This window comes from Mus musculus, chromosome 13, assembly GCF_000001635.26.
Source record: "Mus musculus strain C57BL/6J chromosome 13, GRCm38.p6 C57BL/6J".
NCBI lineage: Eukaryota > Metazoa > Chordata > Mammalia > Rodentia > Muridae > Mus > Mus musculus.
The window spans coordinates 74,777,673-74,803,066 of record NC_000079.6 but is presented as its reverse complement, the minus strand read 5'-3'; the positions used below and the strand labels follow the sequence as shown (position 1 = coordinate 74,803,066).

At 39.7% G+C, this 25,394-nt stretch overlaps 1 protein-coding gene across 5 annotated transcripts in view; it reads left to right on the top strand.

Moving 5' to 3' along the window:
• Cast (calpastatin) overlaps positions 1 to 25,394 on the top strand; it is a 116,509-nt gene that overhangs the window by 5,808 nt on the left and 85,307 nt on the right. For all 5 annotated transcript variants that reach the window (XM_006517059.1, XM_006517056.2, XM_011244466.3 and 2 more), the window contains exons 2-3: positions 4,349 to 4,411; positions 22,493 to 22,564. In XM_006517059.1, coding sequence (XP_006517122.1) covers positions 4,349 to 4,411; positions 22,493 to 22,564 — 135 coding nt within the window. The remainder of the gene's footprint in view (positions 1 to 4,348; positions 4,412 to 22,492; positions 22,565 to 25,394) is intronic.

The following is a 25,394-nucleotide window of genomic DNA, read 5'->3' as shown; positions in this document are numbered from 1 at the left end:
TCATGAAATCAGACTTATGTCAAAGGGAAAAGAGAGCTATGGAGCCATTTTGTATTCTTTAAGACCAGCTTTGTCTCTGTGGCTTGCCTCTGTTCTTTATTGTTGTTGGCTTTATTCTCTCTGACAGTGCAGAAAGAAACACGGGCTTAGACAATTCTAAAATCTCATTCTTTCTGCATGGGTGTCTTTTTCAGTAACTCTTAATAAAAGGTATTAGCCAGGGTAGGAAAACAGAGTTGGGTCAGTTTACATTTTTTAACATTGAAGATGCACTAGCTACCGGGGTAGTTGTCACTCTCTATTAAACAAGGAGAGACTGAAAGGTTGAATTATTTTCCCAAGATCACACGGCCTTTGGATTTCTATTTAACCAGTTTTTCACTGTTAGCTAAGAGATGAAAGTGATTCTGAGCATTTATGTCTGCAGAATGCAAGATAGGAAGTAGGTAACCCAGGCAACAGGTAAGATTGGGAAACCAGCAGAGAAGGACAAGGCAACCAGACCATAGAAGTTATGAGATCTGCAGCCCTAGCCAGGAGGACTTACAGGGTTACCTTGTAAAAGCCAAAATGACAATTCTTTTGGCCTGCTATCCTAGAAAGACTCCAAGATCAGAGAGAAGAGAAGGTGTGTGTGTGTGTGTGTGTGTGTGTGTGTGTGTGTGTGTGACCCCCACCCATTCATATCACTCTAGATCCTATATCAGTGGTTCTCAACTTTCCTAACTCTGCAGTACTTTAATAGCTTCTCATATTTTGTTGATTTGTCAACAGTGATTTTGCTACTGATATGAATTGCAATGTAAATAGCTTTGTTTCTCGATGGTCTGTGGCACCCCTGTGAAAGGGACCTTAGATGCCCCCAAAGGGGTCGCAACCCACAAATTGAGAACTGCTGCTCTAGGTTCTCACCCAGCCAGTGGTTGCCTCTTATTGGCCAAACCCAGACTGAGATGGTCCATCTGAGAAGTAACCTGGGAATACCAACAGAGGTTGTGAGGAGGGAAACCACTGTTTGGTGCACAGCCTGTTTAAAGCAAGATGCAGAGCACATACAAGCACAGATCTCTAAGATTTTGGTTTGTTTTTTTTTTAATACCAATTTGCTCATGATCCCTTAATTTTTCAACCTATTTTCTCAGCCTTCCTTCTTTATCTATTTTAGTGATCTAAAAAGAGCAGGGCATTTTTAGAAGTTTATGGAAATTAAAGCATTTAAGCAAGCATTGTTACTCAGTCTCATCCCATGTCCAAGAAAAGAGAGAATGTAATTTCTCTTTGATTAGAAAGGCAATGTGTTATAATAAGAACACATGCTCCACTATGTTCATAGCAGCCTTATATGTAGTAGCCAGAAGCTGGAAAGAACCCAGATGTCCTTTAACGGAGGAATGGATACAGAAAATGTGGTACATTTACACAATGGAGTACTCAGATGTTAAAAACTATGACTTCATGAAATGTGCAGGTAAATGGATGGAACTAGAAAATATCATCCTGAGTGAGGTAACCCAATCACAAAAGAACACACATGTATGCACTCAGTGATAAGAGGATATTAGCCCAAAAGCTTTGACTACCCAAGATACAATTCATAGACCACAAGCTCAAGAAGGAAGACCAATGTGTGGGTCCTTCAGTCCTTTGGTTTTTCTTACAAGGAGTAACAAAATACTCATGGAAGGAGTTACAGAGACAAAGTGTGGAGCAGAGATTGAAAGAAAGGCCATCTAGAGACTGCCCCACGTGGGGCTCCATCCCATATACAGTGACCAAACCCAGGCACTATTGTGGATGCCAACAAGTACTTGCTGACAGATACCTGATATAGCTGTCTCCTGAGAGGCTCTGCCAGAACCTGACAAATTCAGAAGTAGATGCTCGCAGCCAACCATTGGACTGAGCATGGGGTCCCCAGTGGAGAAGTTAGAGAAAGGACTGAAGGACCTAAAGGGGTTTGCAACCCCATAGGAAGAAAAACAATATCAAAACAACCAGACCCCTCAGAGCTCCCAGGGACTAAACCTCCAACCAAAAATTAGATAGACATGGAGGAACCCATGGCTCCAGCTGCATATGTAGCAGAGGATGGTCTTGTTGGACATCAATGGGATGAGAGGCCCTTGGTCCTGTGAAGGCTTAGTGCCCCAGTGTAAGGGAATGCCAGGGCGAGGAGGCTGGAGTGGGTGGGTGGGTGGGGGGAATACCCTCAATGAAGCAGGGGGTGAGGGGATGGGATAGGGGATTTCAGGGGTAAGAGACCAGGAAAGGGGATAACATTTGAAATGTAAATAAAGAAAATATTCAATTAAAAAAAAAAGGCAATGTGTGCATTTAGGAAGTATTCAATGAGCAAGTGACATCTACGTGGTAGTTTGTTTCCTATCAAACTATTACTTAGAGATAGGCTGTTGTGCAGATAGGAAGATATATTCCTTGGCTTAGACTTGGACAGAAAATGCGGGTGTGCAAATTTTTTTTCATCAAACTGTTTAGGTATGGCTCATTTCCATGGATTCCCTTCACTTATCCCTGTGAGTACTTCTGTAGGAGAGGAAGTTTGAATTCATTAAAGCATTTCACTGAAAGTTATGTGTATAAAATACAGCTAAGGAAGTATTCCTGCCACGACATCTTGGTCATTTTCTTTTTCCTCTAACATATCTACTGACATGAGTAAGGTCAATATCACCTGAGGTTGTCTAGCATGCTAAAGTGGGAAACAACAGTCTTTAAGTAAAAAGCTTGCTTTGTGACTATTTAACATTTACTCACATTTACTAGTGTATATGTGCCCTAAACAACACCAAATTGCTATTATACTTTATTTTCTCATTCAAAAAATTACATAGATCATTTTTTCAGTATTAAATAAGAGGCATAAAATACCTTGTTGACAATACAAAATTATTACTATTACCACTAATATTACTCTTCTTATTTTATATAACTTGCCTACACATCCATGTTATGATTTTTGCCCTAGAAAATACAATTATTACTTTCAAACTTGGTTAATTTTTTATTTTATTATTTTATGTGTATAAGTGTTTTATCTGTATGTCTATGCCCCAAGTATAAGGCTGGTGCTCAAGGAGGACAGAAGAGGGATTTCCCCTTAAACTGGAGTTAGGGATGATTGTAGGCTACCATGTGGACACTGGTAACCAAGCCAATACCCTCTGGAAGAGCAGCCAGTGCTCTTAGCCGTGGAGCTATCTTTAGCCCTAATAGTTTGGTTTCAATAAGGATAGTGAGGATTGAAACCAACAGAGAACTATCATTTGTTTTATATTTGACTCCCTTGTCTTATTTTCCCAGTGTCTACCATTTCTCACAGTATGTAAGAAATTAATAATCCTTTGTTTCCTCTTCCAAAGATCATAAAAATATTATCTTTCTCAAGAAGATGATCGATAGAGGAAATTGAATAGACTTATTTTACCTTATTGTCAAGGCAAATGAGCATATGAACTTCTTGAAGATCAGTGTTCCTCATAAGAATACTTATATATCTGCTCAGCAGTTTTAGAGCAGTGACTGCTCTTCCAGAGACCAGGTTCAGTCCCCAGCACTCACATGGCAGCTCACAACTGTAACTCCAGTTCCAGAGGATATGACAACCTCACACAGTCATGCATGCAGATAAAACACTGATGCACATAAATAAATAAATTACTAAAAAACTTATATCTATCTTGTCTAGGCAATCATTATTTTCTAGAAAAAAAACCGGTTCTATTCATGAATTAAAATGTAAAAACATAAATAGGAACAGTTGTATGCATGGATTTTCCTTCATACTTTATCATTCTGTGTTGGTAAATATTGAATGGAAGAACTCTAAGAGAATTCAGTTGTTGAAACTGATGGCTGACCTAGAATGTTGTAGACCTCTATCCTTATCACATACAACTTGCTTGTTCCCATGCTTAAGAATGGCTTCAGACACAGTGTGGTCCTTAAAAGATCTCATCTCAATGATAAGCAGATGTCTCCTAGACTAGTAATTTGGGCTTCAGAAATCCATTAGGTACTATATAGGGGATGAGATGACAAAATGCCCCTACTGTTACCCTTGCATCTGGTTAATTATAGACTGATTTCCTGTCTCCAAAATTAATATCTGTCTGATCCTTTGATTTTGAGGTCCTCTGACTAATTGAGACTTCCCAGTATTCTCTAGGGAAACATCAAGAGGGTGCTTGTTTCTTTTTGTTTTCTTGTTTTGGTTTTCATTGTTGCTGCGTTTTTTTTTTAATGCATTTATCCTTTTGAAATAAAGAGGCAATTGTCTTAAATCACTTTCCTATATTAAATATTATCTATTTTTATTTTATATTTTTAGCATGTTAATGAAAAGAATATTGGATCATCTTCTAAACCAGGAGAAAAGAAAGGATCCGATGAGGTAATTTCTGCAATACTTACTACCATTTTCTTTGTGATGCTTTTAAAATTATGAATTTTGGTTTTCAATATTAAATAATAATATATACTTAATTAAGTAATTAAATAATAATAAGGTATACTTACTTGACAATTGGCGAATTTAGGGAGTTTTTGGTATGTCTTTGTATTATGTTGTATGTGTGTGCGTGCAATGATGTTTGTAAATGTGAGTGCCATGGGTGCACATGTACCCATGTAAATAGGCTTGGAGGTCAGAGGTCAGTTGCCTTCAGCTTTTATTCAGGGTCTCTGTTATTTCTATGTTGTGTACACAAGGTTAGCTGAGCCAGAAATTTCTAGTGATTCTCCTGTCTCTGCCTCTTATCTCCCTGTAGGAAGCCTGTAATTGTAGACCCACACACTGTAGATCAAGCTTTTCATGAGTTCTGGGGACTTGAACTCAAGTCTTCGTGCTTGCATAGCAAGTGATTTTACCTGTTGTGTGTAGCTTTTGCTACTCTGCCTAAGCTCCAGGAATGGGTCCCTGCTACCAGCCCCCACCCAGAGACTATTAGATCTGCAGATGAAAAACACAGACACACATGTTGCCCAATTTCAACCTGACTTATGGCTCAATTGCTGGGCATTATTAATGTACTGTGGCTTGTGTGCCCTTCCAAATACTTTTAGCTCATCACTTCTTAATCTGCCCTCGTTTCAGTTACTCAGTTGCCTGTAGTCTCAGCTGTAACCCCAACCTGTTTCCTGGAACAACACCTCATAGATACTCTGCCAGAGATCTCACATGGCTTGTTTTCTTTTCTCCCTCTGTAAGCATGGAAGAACACTCCTTCTCTCCCCTCTTCTTCTGTCTGCTAGCTTGCCTGAAGGGACCTGGAAGTCCTGCCTATTCCTTCTGCCCAGCAATTGGCCTATGGCATCTTTACTGATAGATGAAGAACCAGTTGGGGAACAGGACCTTAGCATTAGAACCACCCCTACATTTACCCTCTAAGCTACATTCCCAATCTTGGAAAACTTAACTTTAACTATGATTTGAGTAGACAAAAGACAAAGAATTGTAGCAAATGCCTGCTACAATTTATCATGTTGCATTTCACATGCAAAGCTTGAAGGTGGAACTGAGTAAAAAACCTATGAGAATTCCTGTACATAATTTGGTAAGAATTCATCAAGTTTTTCTCAAATATAGGGACATTCTAAGACCAACCGACACGTGGGCTGAGACAGGAAAAAGAAAAAAACACTTAACACCAGCATCTTTAAATACAGTGGGACAAAGAAGTCTCCCAAAACCTGTTATCAAATCTATTTAAAGTATTTGACTTACACATCTGGCCGCAGTGGGGGAGTATGAGCTTTTTAGAAATTTACTTTAGTAATGCCCTGGAAAGTAAAATTTGAAGACAACATGAAAGGATATGATCTTTCAGAGACAAGTTTAAAATCTTCAAATTTAGTGATGGATGTGTTCTGTAACTAAAGAGCTGTGTTGGTAGCCTTGAAGGGGAATGGTTGTTTATATGTTTATCTTGCTGGAATAGCCTGGCTAGTCTTTTCTTCCTCATCATTATTTACTTCTCCTTATATTATTTGTAAGTCCATTATTGAACAATTCACATTTCTGATACTACTCTTTTTAATGAAGTCAGTCTTTTTCTTTTTAAATCAGAGAATTAATATATACTGCTACAAAATTTTGTGTATATATTTAAATTAATATCATATATTCATAGCTGTTAAATATGTTGCTGATTTTTATTAACTCTTTAAAACTCCTGCATCTAAATATAATTATTGGAAAACAAATTTAAAGAAACCAGTATCATCTCTACTATCTAAAACCCAGAAAGATGGTCAGCTTTATATCTTTGTGCATTTACTTATGTCTTTGTAACACCACCATATATCCATTTTAATGGAGGACTGATTTCAGGGCCAGCCATGACTAATGAACTCCATGGATGCTCACATTCTTTTATAATGTAACTTAGGACGTTCACTTAATCTAAGTCCTTCCAAAATCCTCTGTCACCTCTAGAATATTAAGAATGCCAAGTACCAAGTTAATGTCATTTGATGAGTTATTGTAGTATATTATTTATGGAAAAATAACAAGGGGGAACATTTCTGTGTTCTATACATCTGTAATTTTCCCTGAATATACTTGATCCATGATTGGTTGAATACATAGATGGGGACTGTTGTGGTAATTCTCCAAGGGACAGCTGTATGTTTAATGAAATACCATTTCTTAAAGACAAGAAAGGGGCATCATTAATAGAGCATGGGCTGGAAATGAGTAATAATTTACTTTGAGGAAGATCAATTGATCTTTTCAAATAAAAATATAAATATAAAAAATTATCAACAGGATGTAGTAGCACAGCCCTGAGTATAGCACTGAGAAGGGAGAGGTTGAAAAGTTGGCACTGACTTATATACCTAGTCTGTCCTGAGCTATTGTCTCGCCGGCAAGAATTCACTCGGACAACCAGATCCTTCTACGGCAAAACTTTATTGCTTCATTATCAGGAAGACCCCATACCCGGAAAATGGAGCTGCTTAAATACACCTCCGTGTGACGTGTCAGCTCCTGATTAGCTGCTCACTCATCACCCCACTACTACACCCCGAGATGGGCAGTGACTTGGCATGAATTTACTCCAGCACCTGCGCACATTGCTATTTTACTAGTTAGGCACTGCAGAAGCCAGCGCCATCTTGTAATGGCGATTGCTCACGGCTTTCCACACTAGTCTAATGGCTAGTCAGGGCTACCTGGGAAGATTTTGTCTGAAATACTGTTCAAAAGTATTTCAGCATTATTATCAGATCCTGGAATGGACTCCTAAACATTGTTTTATGGTTATAAGTCATCTCAAGAGTCCATGCTGACTGTGGATCATTCATTATGGCTTGAAAGCTCATGCATGCTCCACTATCAGATGAGGCACAAAGTGTTAGAGATGTGCCAAAATCAGTCTCATTTGGCTTTCCTGGACACGAGTGCCCAATACCCATTTTTTTTAATTCAGAATCCCCAATTTTAGTTTTTTGGGGGTTGTGTGTATCTTTGTGTGCACATGCATGTTCCTATGAGTGTACAAAAGTGTGGGTGTATGCAGGTGCTTATGTACCTGTGTGCATATGAAGGCCAGAAGTCAACTTTTAATGTCATTCCTCAGAAGTGACCTAAGCATACCACCATACCTAATGCTCAAAAGCAAAAGTTTTACTAACTGACCTACATCTCTAGCACCCACCCACATTTCATGTTTAGTTTTAAATTTTTATGTATTTATTCATAGGGTAGACTGGTTATAGTATAATTTTTTTTTCAGGGAGGAAGCAGAGTTGTGTGAATGTAGGCATGCTATCATATTTAGCTTCCCCCAAACCAAGTGAAGCAACAAAAAAATTACTATGGACATTTGTTTGTATTTTCCCTCAAAGTTTTGCACCTATTGCTATGTAGGCCTTGTGCACTGCAGAGAAGATGACTGATGCAGCTTAATTCTGGTATATTAGGCAACTTATTTTGTTGTCGTTGTCTTAGTCCTTGTAGCAATGTCTTCATTTTGCCTTCAAAGTTTAAACATTCTTTTTTTTTGAAGATTTTTTTATTAAGTCTTTGCAATTCTTTTTTTTTTTTTAAAGATTTATTTATTATTATATCTAAGTACACTGTAGTTGTCTTCAGATGCACCAGAAGAGGGCGTCAGATCTCATTACGGATGGTTGTAAGCCACCATGTGGTTGCTGGGATTTGAACTCAAGACCTTCGGAAGAGCAGTCGGTGCTCTTAACCACTGAGCCATCTCTCCAGCCCCCTAAACATTCTTAAATATACCTACTTTGTGATTTTTAAATACATTTTTCTGGCATGTCTACTTAAAAAAGTGTCTCTTTGTTGTACATACTTTAGCTCCTCTTTCCCCAGTGGTGCTAGGAATTGAACCCAGAAATTTACACAGTTTAATAAGCACTCTACCACTGAGCTGTATAACCACACCTCTATTTTCTCGCTTATCTTGAAGCAAGCTGCCCCAGGCTGTCTGTAACCTCCCTAGATAGTGCAGGCAGATCCTGCTTTTGCATCCATTCACATAATACTGAGATTTCAGGTGTTACTCATCTGCCTCCTCCAGTTCATCCTTTTTTCCCAGTTGATAGGGGCATTGCATTGTGAGTGGTTCTGAAATTTGTCCTTATATTTCTGTTTGTACATTACGCTTTTTGCAACTTAAGATACAAGTTTAAATGTTATGTTTTACTTTTTGTGTGACTTGCTTAAGTCTTGTTTCCCCTGTAGTCTCCCTGTTATCTTTGTATGTCAGGCTATGGTGGCAATACCATCGAGTTAACAGGACACTTATTCTTTCTTCTTGTGCTGTTATTATGTTAAAAGATATTCAGTCTTTTTATCTCTAGGATAAAATTTTCTAACTTCCTTTCTCTGGTGTTTTTTGAGTTTCTCCTTTGTTTTCACTCAAGATTAAGTAGCCATTGTTGACACTTGGAGATTGACAATAGGTATGCGTATCCTGTCTTTTCATTCCATTCCCTGCGTCTGTGTTCTTAAGCTTTGTCTTCTCCATTGTAAGATTTCTGGCAGGGAGTATTTGGATCCTGCTAAAATTTCATTTTCTAATGGAATTTTACTCTGTATACAACATGTATGAAATGAAACTCAGGGAGGAACTTCATTTTTATTATAGAAAGCCACAGCTAGTTAAAATGTAGAGACCACTGATCGTGGGGTGCCCAACCCCAACTGATACAAATACAACACAGCCTTCACAATTAAGACTCAGGGACTATCACAGAAAAAGAGCTCAAAAGATTGTGAGAACCAGAGGACCAGGATGGGACATCTGTTTCAAGGTAGTGTTTTCAACACATGAATGGAAAGGTTAAACTCATGAAATCTTAAAAATATTCTCCCAAATAAGACCTGAAAAATCACATTAGTTATTAAGCCATTCTTGTTAGTTTTATGTCAACTTAAGAGGCTAAAGTAATTTCGTAAGTCTCTCCATTGTGAACTTTCCTTTATAAGATTGACTTATAGGCAAGTCTGAATGACTTCTTGATTAATGGTTGATATGGAAGGGCTCATCCCACTGTCAGTGGTACCAACCCTGAACAGCTGGGCCTGAGTTTGTAAGAAGGCAAGCTGGTATGTAGCATTTTTCCATGGTCTATTTCACGTCATTTTTCCAGGTTCCTATTGTGAGTTCCTACCTTGACTTCCCTCAGTGAAGGCATATGAACTGAGAGTTGTAAATGAAAATAAACCCTTTTCTTCCCAAGTTGCTTTTGGCCATGGTATTTTAAAATAGGAAAGAAAGGCTAACTAAGACATATCCCAATGTTGATGGGGGAATCCTTACAAGGCCCCACCCCTAGACGATGAACTATAGACAATTAATACCCACTAAAAGGGGGAGAGAGAAGCAATCACTCTTCTCCAGGGATGAACTGACTAATAGATTACCTAGTTGTAAGTGGTCAGAGCTGAACTGGTATACACTCCACACTAAATTGACTTAACAGGTTATAGATGTGTGTGTGTGTGTGTGTGTGTGTGTGTGTGTGTGTGTGTGGTTGTGTGTGTGTGTATTTGTATGTGTATATATGTAAATGTATAAATGTATACAGGCATGTATAAATGTATATAAGCATGTAAGTTTATATATTAATCAGGGTTCTCTAGTGTAGCAGAACTTATAGAATGAATATATAAAGAGGATTTATTAGAATGACTTTCAAGCTGTAGTCCAACTAATCAAACAGTGACTGAACAAAAAGTCCAAGAATCCAGAAGTTGCTCTGTCCATGAATTGGATGTCTTAGCTGGTCTACAGTAGATGCTAAAATTCCAAAGAAGTAAGCTGTAATGCCAGTGAAGGAATGGACTTGCTAGCTGGTTAAAGGAAAGCAAGCAAAGAGCAAAAGCTTCCCTCCTTCGTGTCCTAACGTAGGCTTCTAGCAGAGGTTGTGGCTCAGATTAAAGATACATCTTTCTGCTTCAAGATCCAAATTAAAGGAGTGTGTCCTCCTGCCTCAAAGATCCAGATTTGAAGTAATCTATCTACTTCAAATTAAACAAAATTCCCTCATAGATATGCCTTGCATTTTTGGACATTTTAAATTTAAATGTAGTCAAGTTGACAACCAAAAATTATCATTGTGTGTCCATATGTAAGTATGTATGTATGCATGTAAGTATATATGTATATATAAGTATATACATACATATATAAAGCTAATACTCCATAGACTATCATATTATGGTTGTCACTGTACTGTAATTTGTTTTTATACCTCCTCCTTCTTCTTCTTTTATTTCCTTATACTCTTAACACTCAAAGTCATATAGCATCATGGACTTCTATGGTGCAGCCAGGTTTGAAGTGAAGGAGGAAGCTGAGTCAGAGAACAGGGACAGCCAGGAGAGGGTAGCATCTCCAGACTCCTTGGCAGCTCAAAGCCAGAAGTTGACACTGGAGCTTCTTTGGCAAAAAAGGAGGAGGAAGAGGAGGAGGAGGAGGAGGAGGAGGAGGAGGAGGAGGAAAAGGAGGAGGAAGAGGAGGAGGAGAAGAAGGAGAAGAAGGAGAAGAAGGAGAAGAAAACTGTAGAAACATTGTTAGAGTAATTAAAGCCCTATAATTACTGTGGCTGAGGAATCTGTCTGCCCTTTAAAAAGACAACTCTTTCCTGGATAATGTTTTCAAATAATATGCTTTCATGTGGTAATACAATATTTCTTGTTACTTAGTGTAGTAACTATTAGTATGGAACTGATTTAGCAAATATTCCAAAGCCTACATATTTTAGCAAGACCTTATAAATCATGGTCCACCAAATCTAATGTGGTATTAATTAAGATGCACAGGTTAAAAGCAAATAAGAAAATAATATTGGAAAATATGAACAACATTGTATCATATTGATTTTAAGGTATATATTAATTCCTAGAGTAGTAAAAGAAGAAATACATGACTTCAGAACAATAAAATTCAACAGTAATCTGATATTTTCCATTGTTGACATAATTGGCAAGCCATTTTTCTACTGCCTTCACACCACAGAATACCTTTATCTACCTTTCCCCCCCACCCTACTCCTGCCAGGTTATTTTCACTAAAACTAATATTATTTGCTCCTATGTTTATCCAGATAGGAATTTGAGTTACTTTGGCAATTTCAATTGCTTACTTGTATGTTAGGAAGATAAGCATTTGATTTACCTTTGAGAATATTCAGATAGTGTGTGACAGTTTGTTCAGATAGTTTCAACACCATTTTGAGCAGTGATTCGGACATACTAGTTTCCAAGTTAAACCTTTGAAAGTTTCAAGAGTCAATCAGATACAAAAGTTTGTGTACTCAGAACTGTCAGGTAGAGCATCCAGTCAGTGACTTATTGGTCATTGCAAGCTAGAGTCAGCATCTCCCCACTTGAAGACTCTGGGACAGTTTACTGTGGCTTAAGTGGTCAGGTAGACCAGTGTCCTCACACACTCATAGTCACAATGTGGAGATGAAAAAGAGAATTGTTGGGTTGGAAGCTGCGATCTCACCCACTTCCTTGCATGAGGCAGATGGCACCATCACTGGGTATCTGGGAGAATATAAACTTAAAACCTGCTTGTTCTTTTATTGTATACTCTTAATGCATTCACTGCAATAGCAATTAACTTAAAATCACCAATAATGTGTTAGTGTCTCATTAAGCAAAAAAGAAAAGAAAAGAAAAGAAAAGAAAAGAAAAGAAAAGAAAAGAACTTCTATTTAGTGTCATTTAACCAAAAGCAGTCCAGATTTGAATTTTCTTCTCCATGATCCCTATGCCTTCCCTGTTCTCTCTGTTGTTTGAGTCTGAATCATTACCTGCCTAAAGGTGTTCTGTCTGTGTGTCTCTGTCCCTAACAAAGGGCTTTGCATACCTCTGGGTCAGGGGCATTGAAGAGTACATAATTTATTGAACACACAAAAAGTATCTCATGATGGGAAGGGATGAAATACTTCACAGAAATCTTTAATAGAGTTTCCCACGGGGTTGAGTCACTGGCTCCAACTGCTTCCAACTGCTCCAGACAAAATACAGTTCTATAAGCATCATTGTTGACTAGCCATTGTCCACAGATGTTCAATATTTATGGTGGGCTTTACATGGTTGCTTTCAGCCTCTATACTTGCTGCTTTCAGCAATTAATTGGCATACATGCATTACTCTGGGTCAGGGGCATGGAAGAGTACATAATTTAAGATTACAGCTATGCTGTAGCTTAGCTTGTAAAAGTTAATTCCCTTTAGATCCAAGGCAAGTAAGGTTGTTACATTGTTCCTTAAAGACAGAGCATACAGTAGAGTAGCAGTAGTAGTGGTAGTAGTTAGTCTTTAGTGGTAAGTGATCTCAAAGTGATCTCTGGTTACCAGGTGTCCAGCAAAAGTTCCAGTCTCTTAGAATGTAAGAAATATTTTCCTTATACTTCATTGTCACAATATTTAATCCCTCATGGGATTTATTAAAATTCTCAGGTTGTTATGTTTATAGTGGGAAATATTTTCTTTAAACTCCTTGTTTCTATGTCTCCCATCCTTTTCTGGAAGTTGGCAGATATGTGTGAACTAGCAGCTTGACTTTGCCCCACTCGTTAACGCCCGTGGATGCTTCTTCCCTCCCCTCACTAATGCCACGGGCGCTCCTGGTACTTTCCTCTTACCCTTATTTTGCTCTGTGGGGTCTTTTGAGATATTTTCTGCTGCCATATTTCCAAGTCTTTTCTAATCAGTTATTAATTCTACTTGCTTTAGTTTTCATTACAGACCCATGCCGTTTGCTCTTAGATACTTGGCTCATACCTTTATTATATGTTCCATGTCTTTCCTTCACACATCTAAAATGTTTTTATTTCAGAATAATTATAGATTCATAGGAAGTTGGAAATATAGCATAGAGTGCTTCAGCAGTTTAGATATTGATTCCTATTTTATATGCATAATACAGTATGTGTCATGTAAACATTGTTCTGGCCATGTTGTTTTATTCATAGATCAAAATCTTGGTGTAGGACATGGCAGGTGCCTGCCCAGCCTTTAGGGAATGGGCTGAAGTGAGACACAACATCAGAAGTTCAAAGACTGATGATCTCTGGCCTTATTATCTTATTATTTTGTGCTAATAAGCACTGGTTTCTTTTACTATTTTGTGCCAAGAAGCACTGGTTTCTTTTTTCTCCGGCTCAAGGTCTTCTAGCTGACCAGGCAAGAGGCTTGGAACTCATTAACTCTTCATGAATTAGAGAGAAAAGAACAGAAAAGAAAAATGTCTTTTACACAAGTAACACACACACACACACACACACACACACACACACACAGAGACATTACATATATTCATTTGGTGGGTGGGTGGGGCTGAGCCTCAGATGCCACACTTTGTTCCTTCTCCCTGGCCTTCTCATACCTTTTTTTTTTTTGTTTTTAAAAATTAATTAATTAATTAATTTTACACTCCAGATTTTATTCCCCTCCCAGTCTGCCCTCTGACTATTCCACATCCCATACCTCCTCCCTGCACCCCTGTCTCCATGAGGATGTCCCCACCACCCACCCACCTCCACCCCACTCTACCACACCTCTAAACTCTGTGGGGCCTCCAGTTTCTTGAGGGTTAGGTTCATCTTCTCTGACTGAACCCAAAGCCAGCAGTCCTCTGCTGCAAATGTGTTGGGGGCCTCATATCAGCTGGTGTATGCTGCCTGGTTGGTGGTCCAGTGTTTGAGCGATCTCTCGGGTCCAGGTTAATTGAGACTGCTGATCCTCTTACAGGGTCGCCCTCCTCCTCAGCTTCTTCCAGCCTTTCCCTAATTCAACCACAGGGGTCAGCAGCTTCTGTCTATTGGTCATCTGACTCTTTCAGCTGCTTGTTGGGTCTTTTGGAGGGCAGTCATGATAGGTCCCTTTATGTGAGTGCTCCATAGCCTCAGTAATAGTGTCAGGCCTTGGGGCCTACCCTTGAGCTGGATCCCACTTTGGATCTCTCTTTGAACCTTTTTTCCTCAGGCTCCTCTCCATTTTCATCCATGCAATTTTTTCAGATGGGAACAATTGTGGGTCAGAGTGGCAACCCCATCCCTCACTTGATGCTATGTCTTTCTGCTGGAGATGGGCTCTGGGTCAGAGGCATGGAAGAGTACATAATTTAAGTATAATGAAAATATTTCTTACATTCTAAGAGACTGGAACTTTTGCTGGACACCTGGTAACCAGAGAACACTTTGAGGTCACTTACCACTAAAGACTACTACTACTACTACTGCTGCTGCTGCTGCTGCTGCTTACCACTAAAGACTACTACTACTACTACTACTGCTGCTGCTGCTGCTGCTGCTGCTGCTGCTACTCTACTGTATACTCTGTCTTTAAGGAACAATGTAACAACCTTACTTGCATTGGATTTAAACTTTTACAAGCTAAGCTACAGCATAGCTGTAATCTTAAATTATGTACTCTTCCATGCCCCTGACCCAGAGTTCACTCTCCCCTCTGTAGGGCATTTCATCTAAGATCCCTCCCTTTGAATACTGAGAGTCTCTCAACTCCCAGGTCTCTGCTACATTCTGGAGCCCCACCCCCCACCCCACCCCCCACCCCACCCCCACCCCACAACCTCCTACCTCCGGAGATTGCCTGTTTCCATTGTTTCTGCTGGCCCTCAGGGCTTCAGTCCTTTTACCTCACCCAATACCAGATCAGGTTCCCTTCTCCCCCTGCCTGCCTCCACCCCACCCCCAGTCCACTTTCTCTCAAAGGTTCCTCCTTCTTTCCTCCCTTGTGATTGCTTTCTACTCCCTCCCAAGTGGGACTGAGGCATCCTCACTTGGGCACTTCAGCTTGTTAACCTTTCTGAGTTCTGTGGACTGTATCTTGGGTATTTTGTACTTTCTCTCTCTCTCTCTCTCTCTCTCTCTCTCTCTCTCTCTCTCTCTCTCTCTTTCCTTCTTTCTTTCTTCCTTTCTTGTTCTTTCTTTCTTTCTCTTCTTTTTTCCTTTTTTTTTTTTTTTTGACTAATATCCACTTATTAGTGAGTACATACCATGCATGCCCTTTTGGGTCTGATTTACCTCACTCAGGATGATATTTTCCAGTTCCATTCATTTGCCTGCAAAACTCAGGATGTCCTCGTTCTTAATAGCTAAGTAGTATTCCATTGTGTAAATGAACCACATTTTCTGTATCCATTCTTCTGTCATGGGACATCTGGGTTGTCTTCAGCTTCTATCACAAGCAAGGCCACTATGAACATAGTAGAACCCGTGCCCCTGTGTTATGGTTGCGCATCTTTTGAGTATATTCCCAAGAGTGGTATTGCTGGGTCTTCATGTAGATCTATATCCAATTTTCTGAGAAACCTCCAGATTGATTTCCCACCAGCAATAGAGAAGTGTTCCTCTTCCTCCACATCCTCGCTAACCTGTGTTGTCACCTGAGGTTTTGATCTTAGCCATTCTGATTGGTGTAAGGTTGAATCTCAGGGTCCTTTTGATTTGCATTTCTCTGATCACTAAGGACTTTGAACATTTCTTTAGGTGCTTCTCAGCCGTTCGAGATTCCTGTTATGAATTCTTGGCTTTGTTCTATACCCCATTTTTTTGTTTGGGTTGTTTGGTTTTTTGGTGGTTAGCTTCTTCAGTTCTTTATATATTTTGGATATTAGCCCTCTATCAAATGTTGGGTTAGTGAAAAATTTTTTCCCAGTCTGTAGCTTGCCAATTTATCCTATTGACGATGTCCTTACAGAAGCTTTCCAGTTTCATGAGGTCTCATTTATCAATTCTTAATCTTAGAGCATGAGCCATTGGAGTTCTGTTTAGGAAATTTCCCCCTGTGCCAATGAGTTCAAGGCTCTTTCCCACTTTCTCTTCCATTACATTCAGTGTATCTGATTTTATGTTGAGGTCCTTGATCTAAGGCCAAGATGTTAGTCTTCACCTTTTTGCGAGGTGACACATATGGGTCTATTTTCTTTTTTCTACAGACAACTAGTTAGACCAGCACCATTTTTTTTTCTTATAAAAACAACATTTAATTGGGGTTGGCTTACAGGTTAAGAGGTTCAGTCCATTATCATCAAGGCAGGAACATGACAGCATCCAGGAAGGCATGATGCGGGAGGAGTTGAGAGTTCTACATCTTCATTTGAAGACTGCTAGCAGAATACTGACTTCCAGGAAGCTAGAAGGAGAACCTTATAACCCACACTCACAGTGACATACTTCCTCCAACAGGGCCACACATTCTAATCCTGCCACTCCTTGGACTGAGCATATACAAACCAACACATTCCACTCCCTGCCCTCCCATAAGCTTGTTCAAATATATGACTCTATGGGGGCCATACCTAAATATAACATAATGCAAAATACATTTAGTCCAACTTCCAAAGTTCCCATAATCTATAGCAGTCTCAACAATGTTAAGTACAAAGTCTCTTCTGAGATTCATTCAATAACTTAATTGTAGTTCCCAAAGCAAGACAGGAAACCATCTAGACCAGCACCATTTATTGAAGATGCTTTCTTTTTCTCCATTGTATATTTTTGGTGTCTTTATCAAAGATCAAGTGTCCTTAAGTGTGTGGTTTTATTTCTGGGTCTTCAGTTCTATTTTATTGATCAATGTGTCTGTCTCTGTACCACGCAGTGTTTATCACTATTGCTCTGTAGTAAAGCTGGAGGTCAGGGATGGTGATTCCCCCAGCTGTTCTTTTATTGTTAAGAATTGTTTTGGCTATTCTGGGGTTTTTTGCCTTTCCAGATGAATTTGAGAATTGCTCTTTCCATATCTTTGAAGAATTGAGTTGGGATTTTGATGAAGATAGCACTGAATCTGTAGATTGCCTTTGGTAGGATGGAAATTTTTACTATGTTAATTCTGCCAATCCATGATCATGGAAGATCTCTCCACTTTCTGAGATCTTCTTCAATTACTTTCTTATGAGACTTGAGGTTATTGTCATACAGGTCTTTCACTTGTTTGGTTAGAGTTTCCCAGTGTACAGAGGAGCTCCTGGGCTGCCTTCAAGCAAAGCTGCATAGTTGCACAGTTGCCTTATGTGCTGCAGATCTCCTGGGATGCCTCAGGATATGGTATCTTCAGGGGAGCAGACTGCCCCAGCAGAAGGGGAGCAGTATTCCAGAGGCAGGGGTTTTGAGGAGTGATAGGTCCTGAGTCCACTGGGCTCCCAGCAGCAGCTATGTGATTCCAGTGTAGGGGGAAGGTTCTTAACTCTGAGTGCAGCAGATCTTCTGGGATGGCTCAGGATATGGTGCTTTCAAGGGGAGCAGACTGGCTAGCAGTCTGCCCCAGCAGAAAGGGAGTGGTATTCTTCGGGGCAGGGTTTTGAGGAGTGATGGGTCCTGAGTCGTTGGGCTCCCTGTGGCAGCTAGGGGCGGGGGAGGTTGTTCTTACCAACTGCTCTGAGTGCAGCAGATCTTCTGGGATGGCTCAGGATATGGTGTCTTCAGGAGAGCCCTTATACCTTCTTAGACAAAAGTTCTTTAGAAAATTACCTCATAGATAAAATGTTGCACAAAAGTGGAATTAGGAGGATGTGGAGAAAGAGGAACACTCCTCCATTGTTGGTGGGATTGCAGGCTTGTACAACCACTCTGGAAATCAGTCTGGCGGTTCCTCAGAAAATTGGACATAGTACTACCGGAAGATCCCGCAATACCTCTCCTGGGCATATATCCAGAAGATGTTCCAACTGGTAAGAAGGACACATGCTCCACTATGTTCATAGCAGCCTTATTTATAATAGTCAGAAGCTGGAAAGAACCCAGATGCCCCTCAACAGAGGAATGGATATAAAAAATGTGGTACATTTACACAATGGAGTACTACTCAGCTATTAAAAGGAATGAATTTATGAAATTCCTAGGCAAATGGTTGGACCTGGAGGGCATCATCCTGAGTGAGGTAACACAATCACAAAAGAACTCAAATGATATGTACTCACTGCTAAGTGGATATTAGCCCAGAAACTTAGTATACCCGAGATATAAGATACAATTTGCAAAACACATGAAACTGAAGAAGAATGAAGACCAAAGTGTGGACACTTTGTTCCTTCTTAGAATTGAGAATAATCACCCATGGAAGGAGTTACAGAGACAAAGTTTGGAGCTGAGACAAAAAGATGGACCATCTAGAGACTGCCATATCCAGGGATCCATCCCATAATCAGCCTCCAAACGATGACCCCATTGCATACACTAGCAAGATTTTGCTGAAAGGACCCAGATATAGCTGTCTCTTGTGAGACTAGGCCGGGGCCTAGCAAACACATAAGTGGATGCTCACAGTCAGCTATTGGATGGATCACAGGACCCCCAATGGAGGAGCTAGAGAAAGTATCCAAGGAGCTAAAGAGATCTGCAACCCTGTAGGTGCAACAACATTATGAATTAACCAGTACCCCGGAGCTCTTGAATCTAGCTGCATATGTATCAAAAGATGGCCTAGTGGGCCATCACTGGAAAGAGAGGCCAACTGGACATGCAAACTTTATATGCCCCAGTACAGGGGAACGCCAGGACCAAAAAGTGGGAATGGGTGGGTAGGGGAGTGGGGGGGAGGGTATGGGGGACTTTTGGGATAGCATTGGAAATGTAATTGAGGAAAATACGTAATTTAAAAAAAAGGGGAGTTAGACGCAGACACTATTGCATATGCCAGCAAGATTTTGCTGAAAGGACCCTGATATAGCTGTCTCATGTGAGGCTATGCCAGTGGCTGGCAAATACAGAAGTGGATGCTCACTGTCATCTATAGGATTGAACACAGGGTCCCCAATGTAGAAGCTAGAGAAAGTACCCAAGAGCTGAAGGGGTCTGCAACCCTATAGGTAGAACAACAATATGAACTAACCAGTACCCCCTCTAGCTGCATATATAGCAGAAGATCACTGGAAAGAGGGGCCCCTTTGTCTTGCAAACTTTATATGCCCCAATACAGGGGAACACCAGGGCCAAGAAGTGGGAGTGAGTGGGTAGGGGAGCAGGGCAGTGGGGAAGGGTATGGGGGACTTTTGGGATAGCATTTGAAATGTAAATGAAGAAAATATCCAATTAAAAAACAGTGGAGTTAGAGAAGAATGTGTGTAGTTAGGTTCAAAGCAGTACTTCATTCTATAAGCTAATGATAAGTTTAAAGCATGAGCTTTGCATGGCCTCGCTTTGTCGACGTACACATCTGTGGCTTCATTCTTGGACCTGACTTAGAATGAATGTTTTTCTTCGATCACAAATTTGTCCCAAGCCTATTTCTCTTTTTAGTGTAATAGTGAAAGCTCATTGTATTTCTTATTATTCAGCCTTTACTTGCTATTCTATGAGGAGTGGGCATCTCCTTATTACACCTTTCTGGCAAAAGGACTAAAACCATGTCCTAAAACTTTATTCCTAAAAATATTTGAATCAAATCAGGAATTATATAAAGTCATTAGTTCATCTAAACAGCATTAATTCATGAATGTTCATATTTATGTTCATCAGCAGGAAATTTGCTCAATAGGGTGGGGTGTTGCCCAAGAATCATTAGGCTATGTAATAATAACAGGAGAATCATATCAGCAGTAAGAAGGAATCCTTGGAAGAAATCTCTGAAGGCATTGAAATTCAGAGCTTACCCTTATAGACATGCAAAACAGTGGGTCATCTCCAGATAATTCAACTGCATGCCTTTATCCTTTCCTAGATGGCTTCTGATTGGGACACAAGACACATAGTCTCAAAACACTGTATGGAGAATCATGCTATGTTTTATTTTGTCTTGTCTTAGCTTTTTATTATTGTCAAGATATACGTAAATAGTGTCTTATTCATATATCTTTGTGCCTAACATACTTATCTCAGCGTTTTCTTCCCTTTGTTGATTGTAGTGAGAGTGTGTTGGAAGAGATTATGTATTTATTCTGCAAACAATACAAGGACTCTCCTCTATGTTTCCTAGATGACGTTTTCTAAAGATAACTCCACCATAGTTACCTTCCTGAAGTACTCTGAGAGTGCTCAACTAGTGGATACCTAGATGTCATCTTGTGAGGACACAGACATCAACATTGAATTTTCTGCTTCCTATGACAATATTTATCCCAAAGGCAAAGAATATTTCAGTTCAAACTTTTATAGCAGGCATTTTAAAGAAGTTAAATAGTATTAATCTGGATTCTTCTGAAATTGTCTTGTTATACAATACAATGTTTGCTGCAAAACCAAATTAACTTGTTATACAATATAATGTTTACTGCCCATATGTAGATTATTGTATGTTATATCTTCTAATCAGTGTCTTGGCCCAAGAATATTCAATTTTCTCAGTTTTGGTGGAGTTAGAGCAGAAACTATTTGTCCCTGTACTCTGACTCAGCTTCCCTCCTTCACTTCCCATCTGCAAGGAAAAAGGGCTCTGGCTGCACCATAGGGGTCCATGATACTATGTGACTTTGAGTGGTAGAGTATAATGAGGAAAAAGAAGAAGAAGGAGGTAAAGAAAGAAATTATAGAATGGTGACAACTATACTATGAAAGTCTATGGAGAATGGTCTTTGTATTTACATTGTGAGGCGTAGAATATACATGTTGCTGCTGGGGATCACAGATATTCAAAGGATACCAGATATTAAGGCCATTCTAGGATAGCAACTGTACACTTTATTTTTCCTTCTTACCTCCTTTATTTTCTTTTTCACAAATAAAATAGTCTTATAAGAACCTACAAAAAGGCAAAGAAATATTCTTCTCAAATCCTTTAAACTGAAAATATAGCTCAGTTAATAGGTCCCTTGTTTAACCTGCACAAGGATGTTATGTGGGCCTTGGAAAATATCCCTATCTAAAGGTCAGCAATAATGAATACATAGATAGATACTTTTTTCATAATCTAACTATTCTTAGTGTGAAATACAAACAATGTGTTTTAATTTTAGGATATAGTTTTAATAACATGTTATTTTTATCCTGTCAGATGTCATAATATAACACTGTTTCATGGGAGCATAGAGGAGATAGTTTAAAGCTAACATCCTGCACTTAGTAGGTTTGACCACAGATAAGCTATGCACCTTGTACTTCAGCCTCTTCAGCTCTAAAACAGAGATAACTATAGTAACACATTTGTCAGCTGATGCTAAGACTTAAAGCTTTTGCATTTGGTCCTTAAAACACAGCACACACTCACACTAATCTTTTCCTAGATTTTATTATTGAAGAGTACAATTCTTTTCTTTTTGTTGAATAATTGCCTGGAACATTATAAATACTCAATATTCCCAAGAACTGCATATACAGTTTTCAATTTTTTGATGTCATAGTAGTTCACATTTGAATAAAAAGGTACTTGCTAGCCGGGCGTGGTGGCGCATGCCTTTAATCCCAGCACTTGGGAGGCAGAGGCAGGAGGATTTCTGAGTTCGAGGCCAGCCTGGTCTACAAAGTGAGTTCCAGGACAGCCAGGGCTATACAGAGAAACCCTGTCTTGAAAAACAACAACAACAAAACAAACAAACAACAACAAAAAAAGGTACTTGCTTGTATTTCTCTAAGACAACATTTTCTTAGTATAATTATGTCTTTGAGATCTATTGCTAAATTATCTCTCTAGAGGTTGTGTCATACATTACACATACTCTGTTGAACCACAAGAAAGGAGTCAGCCACTGCAGAGGGAGTGACATTTTTAGAAGGGCTTAATGTTTCAAAATGATGGCTTCTCAGGTGAGGACTTTTGTGAAACTTGCTTTTCACTATTTATATATTATTTCTATGCTACTCTTCAGGCAACATTATGAAAATTACAAGTGTTATTTTACTTTGTGTGAATGTGTATGTTTAGTGTATGAACCTGATTCTTATTTGATAAATTGTTTGTGGTAGTATGATAATCCATGTGTGTGTAATGCATTAACTTGTCTGCTGTTTGATAAAGTGTTTGTAGAAGTATAATAATTTGCACAATGTTTTGACATGCTCTTCCACTGAAATTAATATTTTTTGTTTCTAAGAAAAAAGCAGCAAGTTTGGGGAGCAGTCAGCCTTCCAGACCACATGTTGGTGAAGCTGCCACAGCCACCAAGGTCAGTCAATTAAGAATCCAAGAAAGCCTTTTGTCCTCATTGCTCTACAAGGAAGGTATCTGTGGTTTGGGCACAGAGGGAAAGCAGCAAGCACACATACACTTAAGGACTCAGCCTTCAGGGGCATACTTTCTCTAAAACTCTCTAAACAGCACCACCAATTGATTTAAGTCTTGGAGATCACAGGAGGCATTTATCATTTAAACAGCCACATAGTTGCTTGTTTATTTGCTTTGATAAGCTGATTGAAAGGGGAAAAGTCCCAAAAATTATTGGATACCATACTATTTTTGTGTTGGAAGAGAGGGTGTCTTAGTCAGGGTTTCTATTCCCACACAAACATCATAACCAAGAAGCAAGTTGGGGGAGCAAAGGGTTTATTCAACTTACACTTCCACGCTGCTGTTCATCACTGAAGGAAGTCAGGACTGGAACTCAAACAGGTCAGGATGCAGGAGATGACACAGAGGCCATGGAGGGGTGTTACTTACTAGCTTGCTTCCCCTGGCTTGCTCAACTTGCTTTCTAATAGAGCTCAAGACCACCAGCCTAGGGATGGCACCACCCACCCTTGATCACTAATTAAGAAAATAACTTATATCTGCATCTCATGGAAGAATTTCCTCAAGTGTGGCTCCTTTGTCTGTGCTAGCTCCAGCTGGTGTCAACTTGACACACAAACACATTACTAGTAAGCCTCAACCCTTACATTCGTATTCATCCCCAAGATTTAAATAACTTTATTTTTTTTCTTCCATTTTTTATTAGGTATTTAGCTCATTTACATTTCCAATGCTATACCAAAAGTCCCCCATACCCACCCACCCCCACTCCCCTGTCCACCCACTCCCCCTTTTTGGCCCTGGCGTTCCCCTGTACTGGGGCATATAAAGTTTGCATGTCCAATGGGCCTCTCTTTCCAGTGATGGCCGACTAGGCCATCTTTTGATACATCTGCAGCTAGAGTCAAGAGCTCCGGGGTACTGGTTAGTTCATAATGTTGTTCCACCTATAGGGTTGCAGATCCCTTTAGCTCCTTGGGTACTTTCTCTAGCTCCTCCATTGGGATCCCTGTGATCCATCCATTAGCTGACTGTGAGCATCCACTTCTGTGTTTGCTAGGCCCCTGCATAGTCTCACAAGAGACAGCTACATCTGGGTCCTTTCGATAAAATCTTGCTAGTATATGCAATGGTGTCAGCGTTTGGATGCTGATTATGGGGTGGATCCCTGGATATGGCAGTCTCTACATGGTCCATCCTTTCATCTCAGCTCCAAACTTTGTCTTTGTAACTCCTTCCATGGGTGTTTTGTTCCCAATTCTAAGGAGGGGCATAGTGTCCACACTTCAGTCTTCATTCTTCTTGAGTTTCATGTGTTTAGCAAATTGTATCTTATATCTTGGGTATCCTAGGTTTGGGGCTAATATCCACTTATCAGTGAGTACATATTGTGTGAGTTCCTTTATGAATGTGTTACCTCACTCAGGATGATGCCCTCCAGGTCCAACCATTTGCCTAGGAATTTCATAAATTCATTCCTTTTAATAGCTGAGTAGTACTCCATTGTGTAAATGTACCACATTTTCTGTATCCATTCCTCTGTTGAGGGGCATCTGGGTTCTTTCCAGCTTCTGGCTATTATAAATAAGGGTGCTATGAACATAGTGGAGCATGTGTCCTTCTTACCAGTTGGGGCATCTTCTGGATATATGCCCAGGAGAGGTATTGCTGGATCCTCCGGTAGTACTATGTCCAATTTTCTGAGGAACCGCCAGACTGATTTCCAGAGTGGTTGTACAAGCCTGCAATCCCACCAACAATGGAGGAGTGTTCCTCTTTCTCCACATCCACGCCAGCATCTGCTGTCACCTGAATTTTTGATCTTAGCCATTCTGACTGGTGTGAGGTGGAATCTCAGGGTTGTTTTGATTTGCATTTCCCTGATGATTAAGGATGTTGAACATTTTTTCAGGTGCTTCTATGCCATTCGGTATTCTTCAGGTGAGAATTCTTTGTTCAGTTCTGAGCCCCATTTTTTAATGGGGTTATTTGATTTTCTGAAGTCCACCTTCTTGAGTTCTTTATATACGTTGGATATTAGTCCCCTATCTGATTTAGGATAGGTAAAGATCCTTTCCCAATCTGTTGGTGGTCTTTTTGTCTTATTGATGGTGTCTTTTGCCTTGCAGAAACTTTGGAGTTTCATTAGGTCCCATTTGTCAATTCTCGATCTTACAGCACAAGCCATTGCTGTTCTGTTCAGGAATTTTTCCCCTGTGCCCATATCTTCAAGGCTTTTCCCCACTTTCTCCTCTATAAGTTTCAGTGTCTCTGGTTTTATGTGAAGTTCCTTGATCCACTTAGATTTGACCTTAGTACAAGGAGATAAGTATGGATCGATTCGCATTCTTCTACACGATAACAACCAGTTGTGCCAGCACCAATTGTTGAAAATGCTGTCTTTCTTCCACTGGATGGTTTTAGCTCCCTTGTCGAAGATCAAGTGACCATAGGTGTGTGGGTTCATTTCTGGGTCTTCAATTCTGTTCCATTGGTCTACTTGTCTGTCTCTATACCAGTACCATGCAGTTTTTATCACAATTGCTCTGTAGTAAAGCTTTAGGTCAGGCATGGTGATTCCACCAGAGGTTCTTTTATCCTTGAGAAGAGTTTTTGCTATCCTAGGTTTTTTGTTATTATCTGGATGACTCTTACACATTACCAAGTCCAGCCACAGTAAAAGGTACAACCTTGGCTACCTCTGGAACACAGCCTCTGTGTTCTCAGAAAACACTTCCCAGAAGATTTCACCTCAATGATGCTGGTCT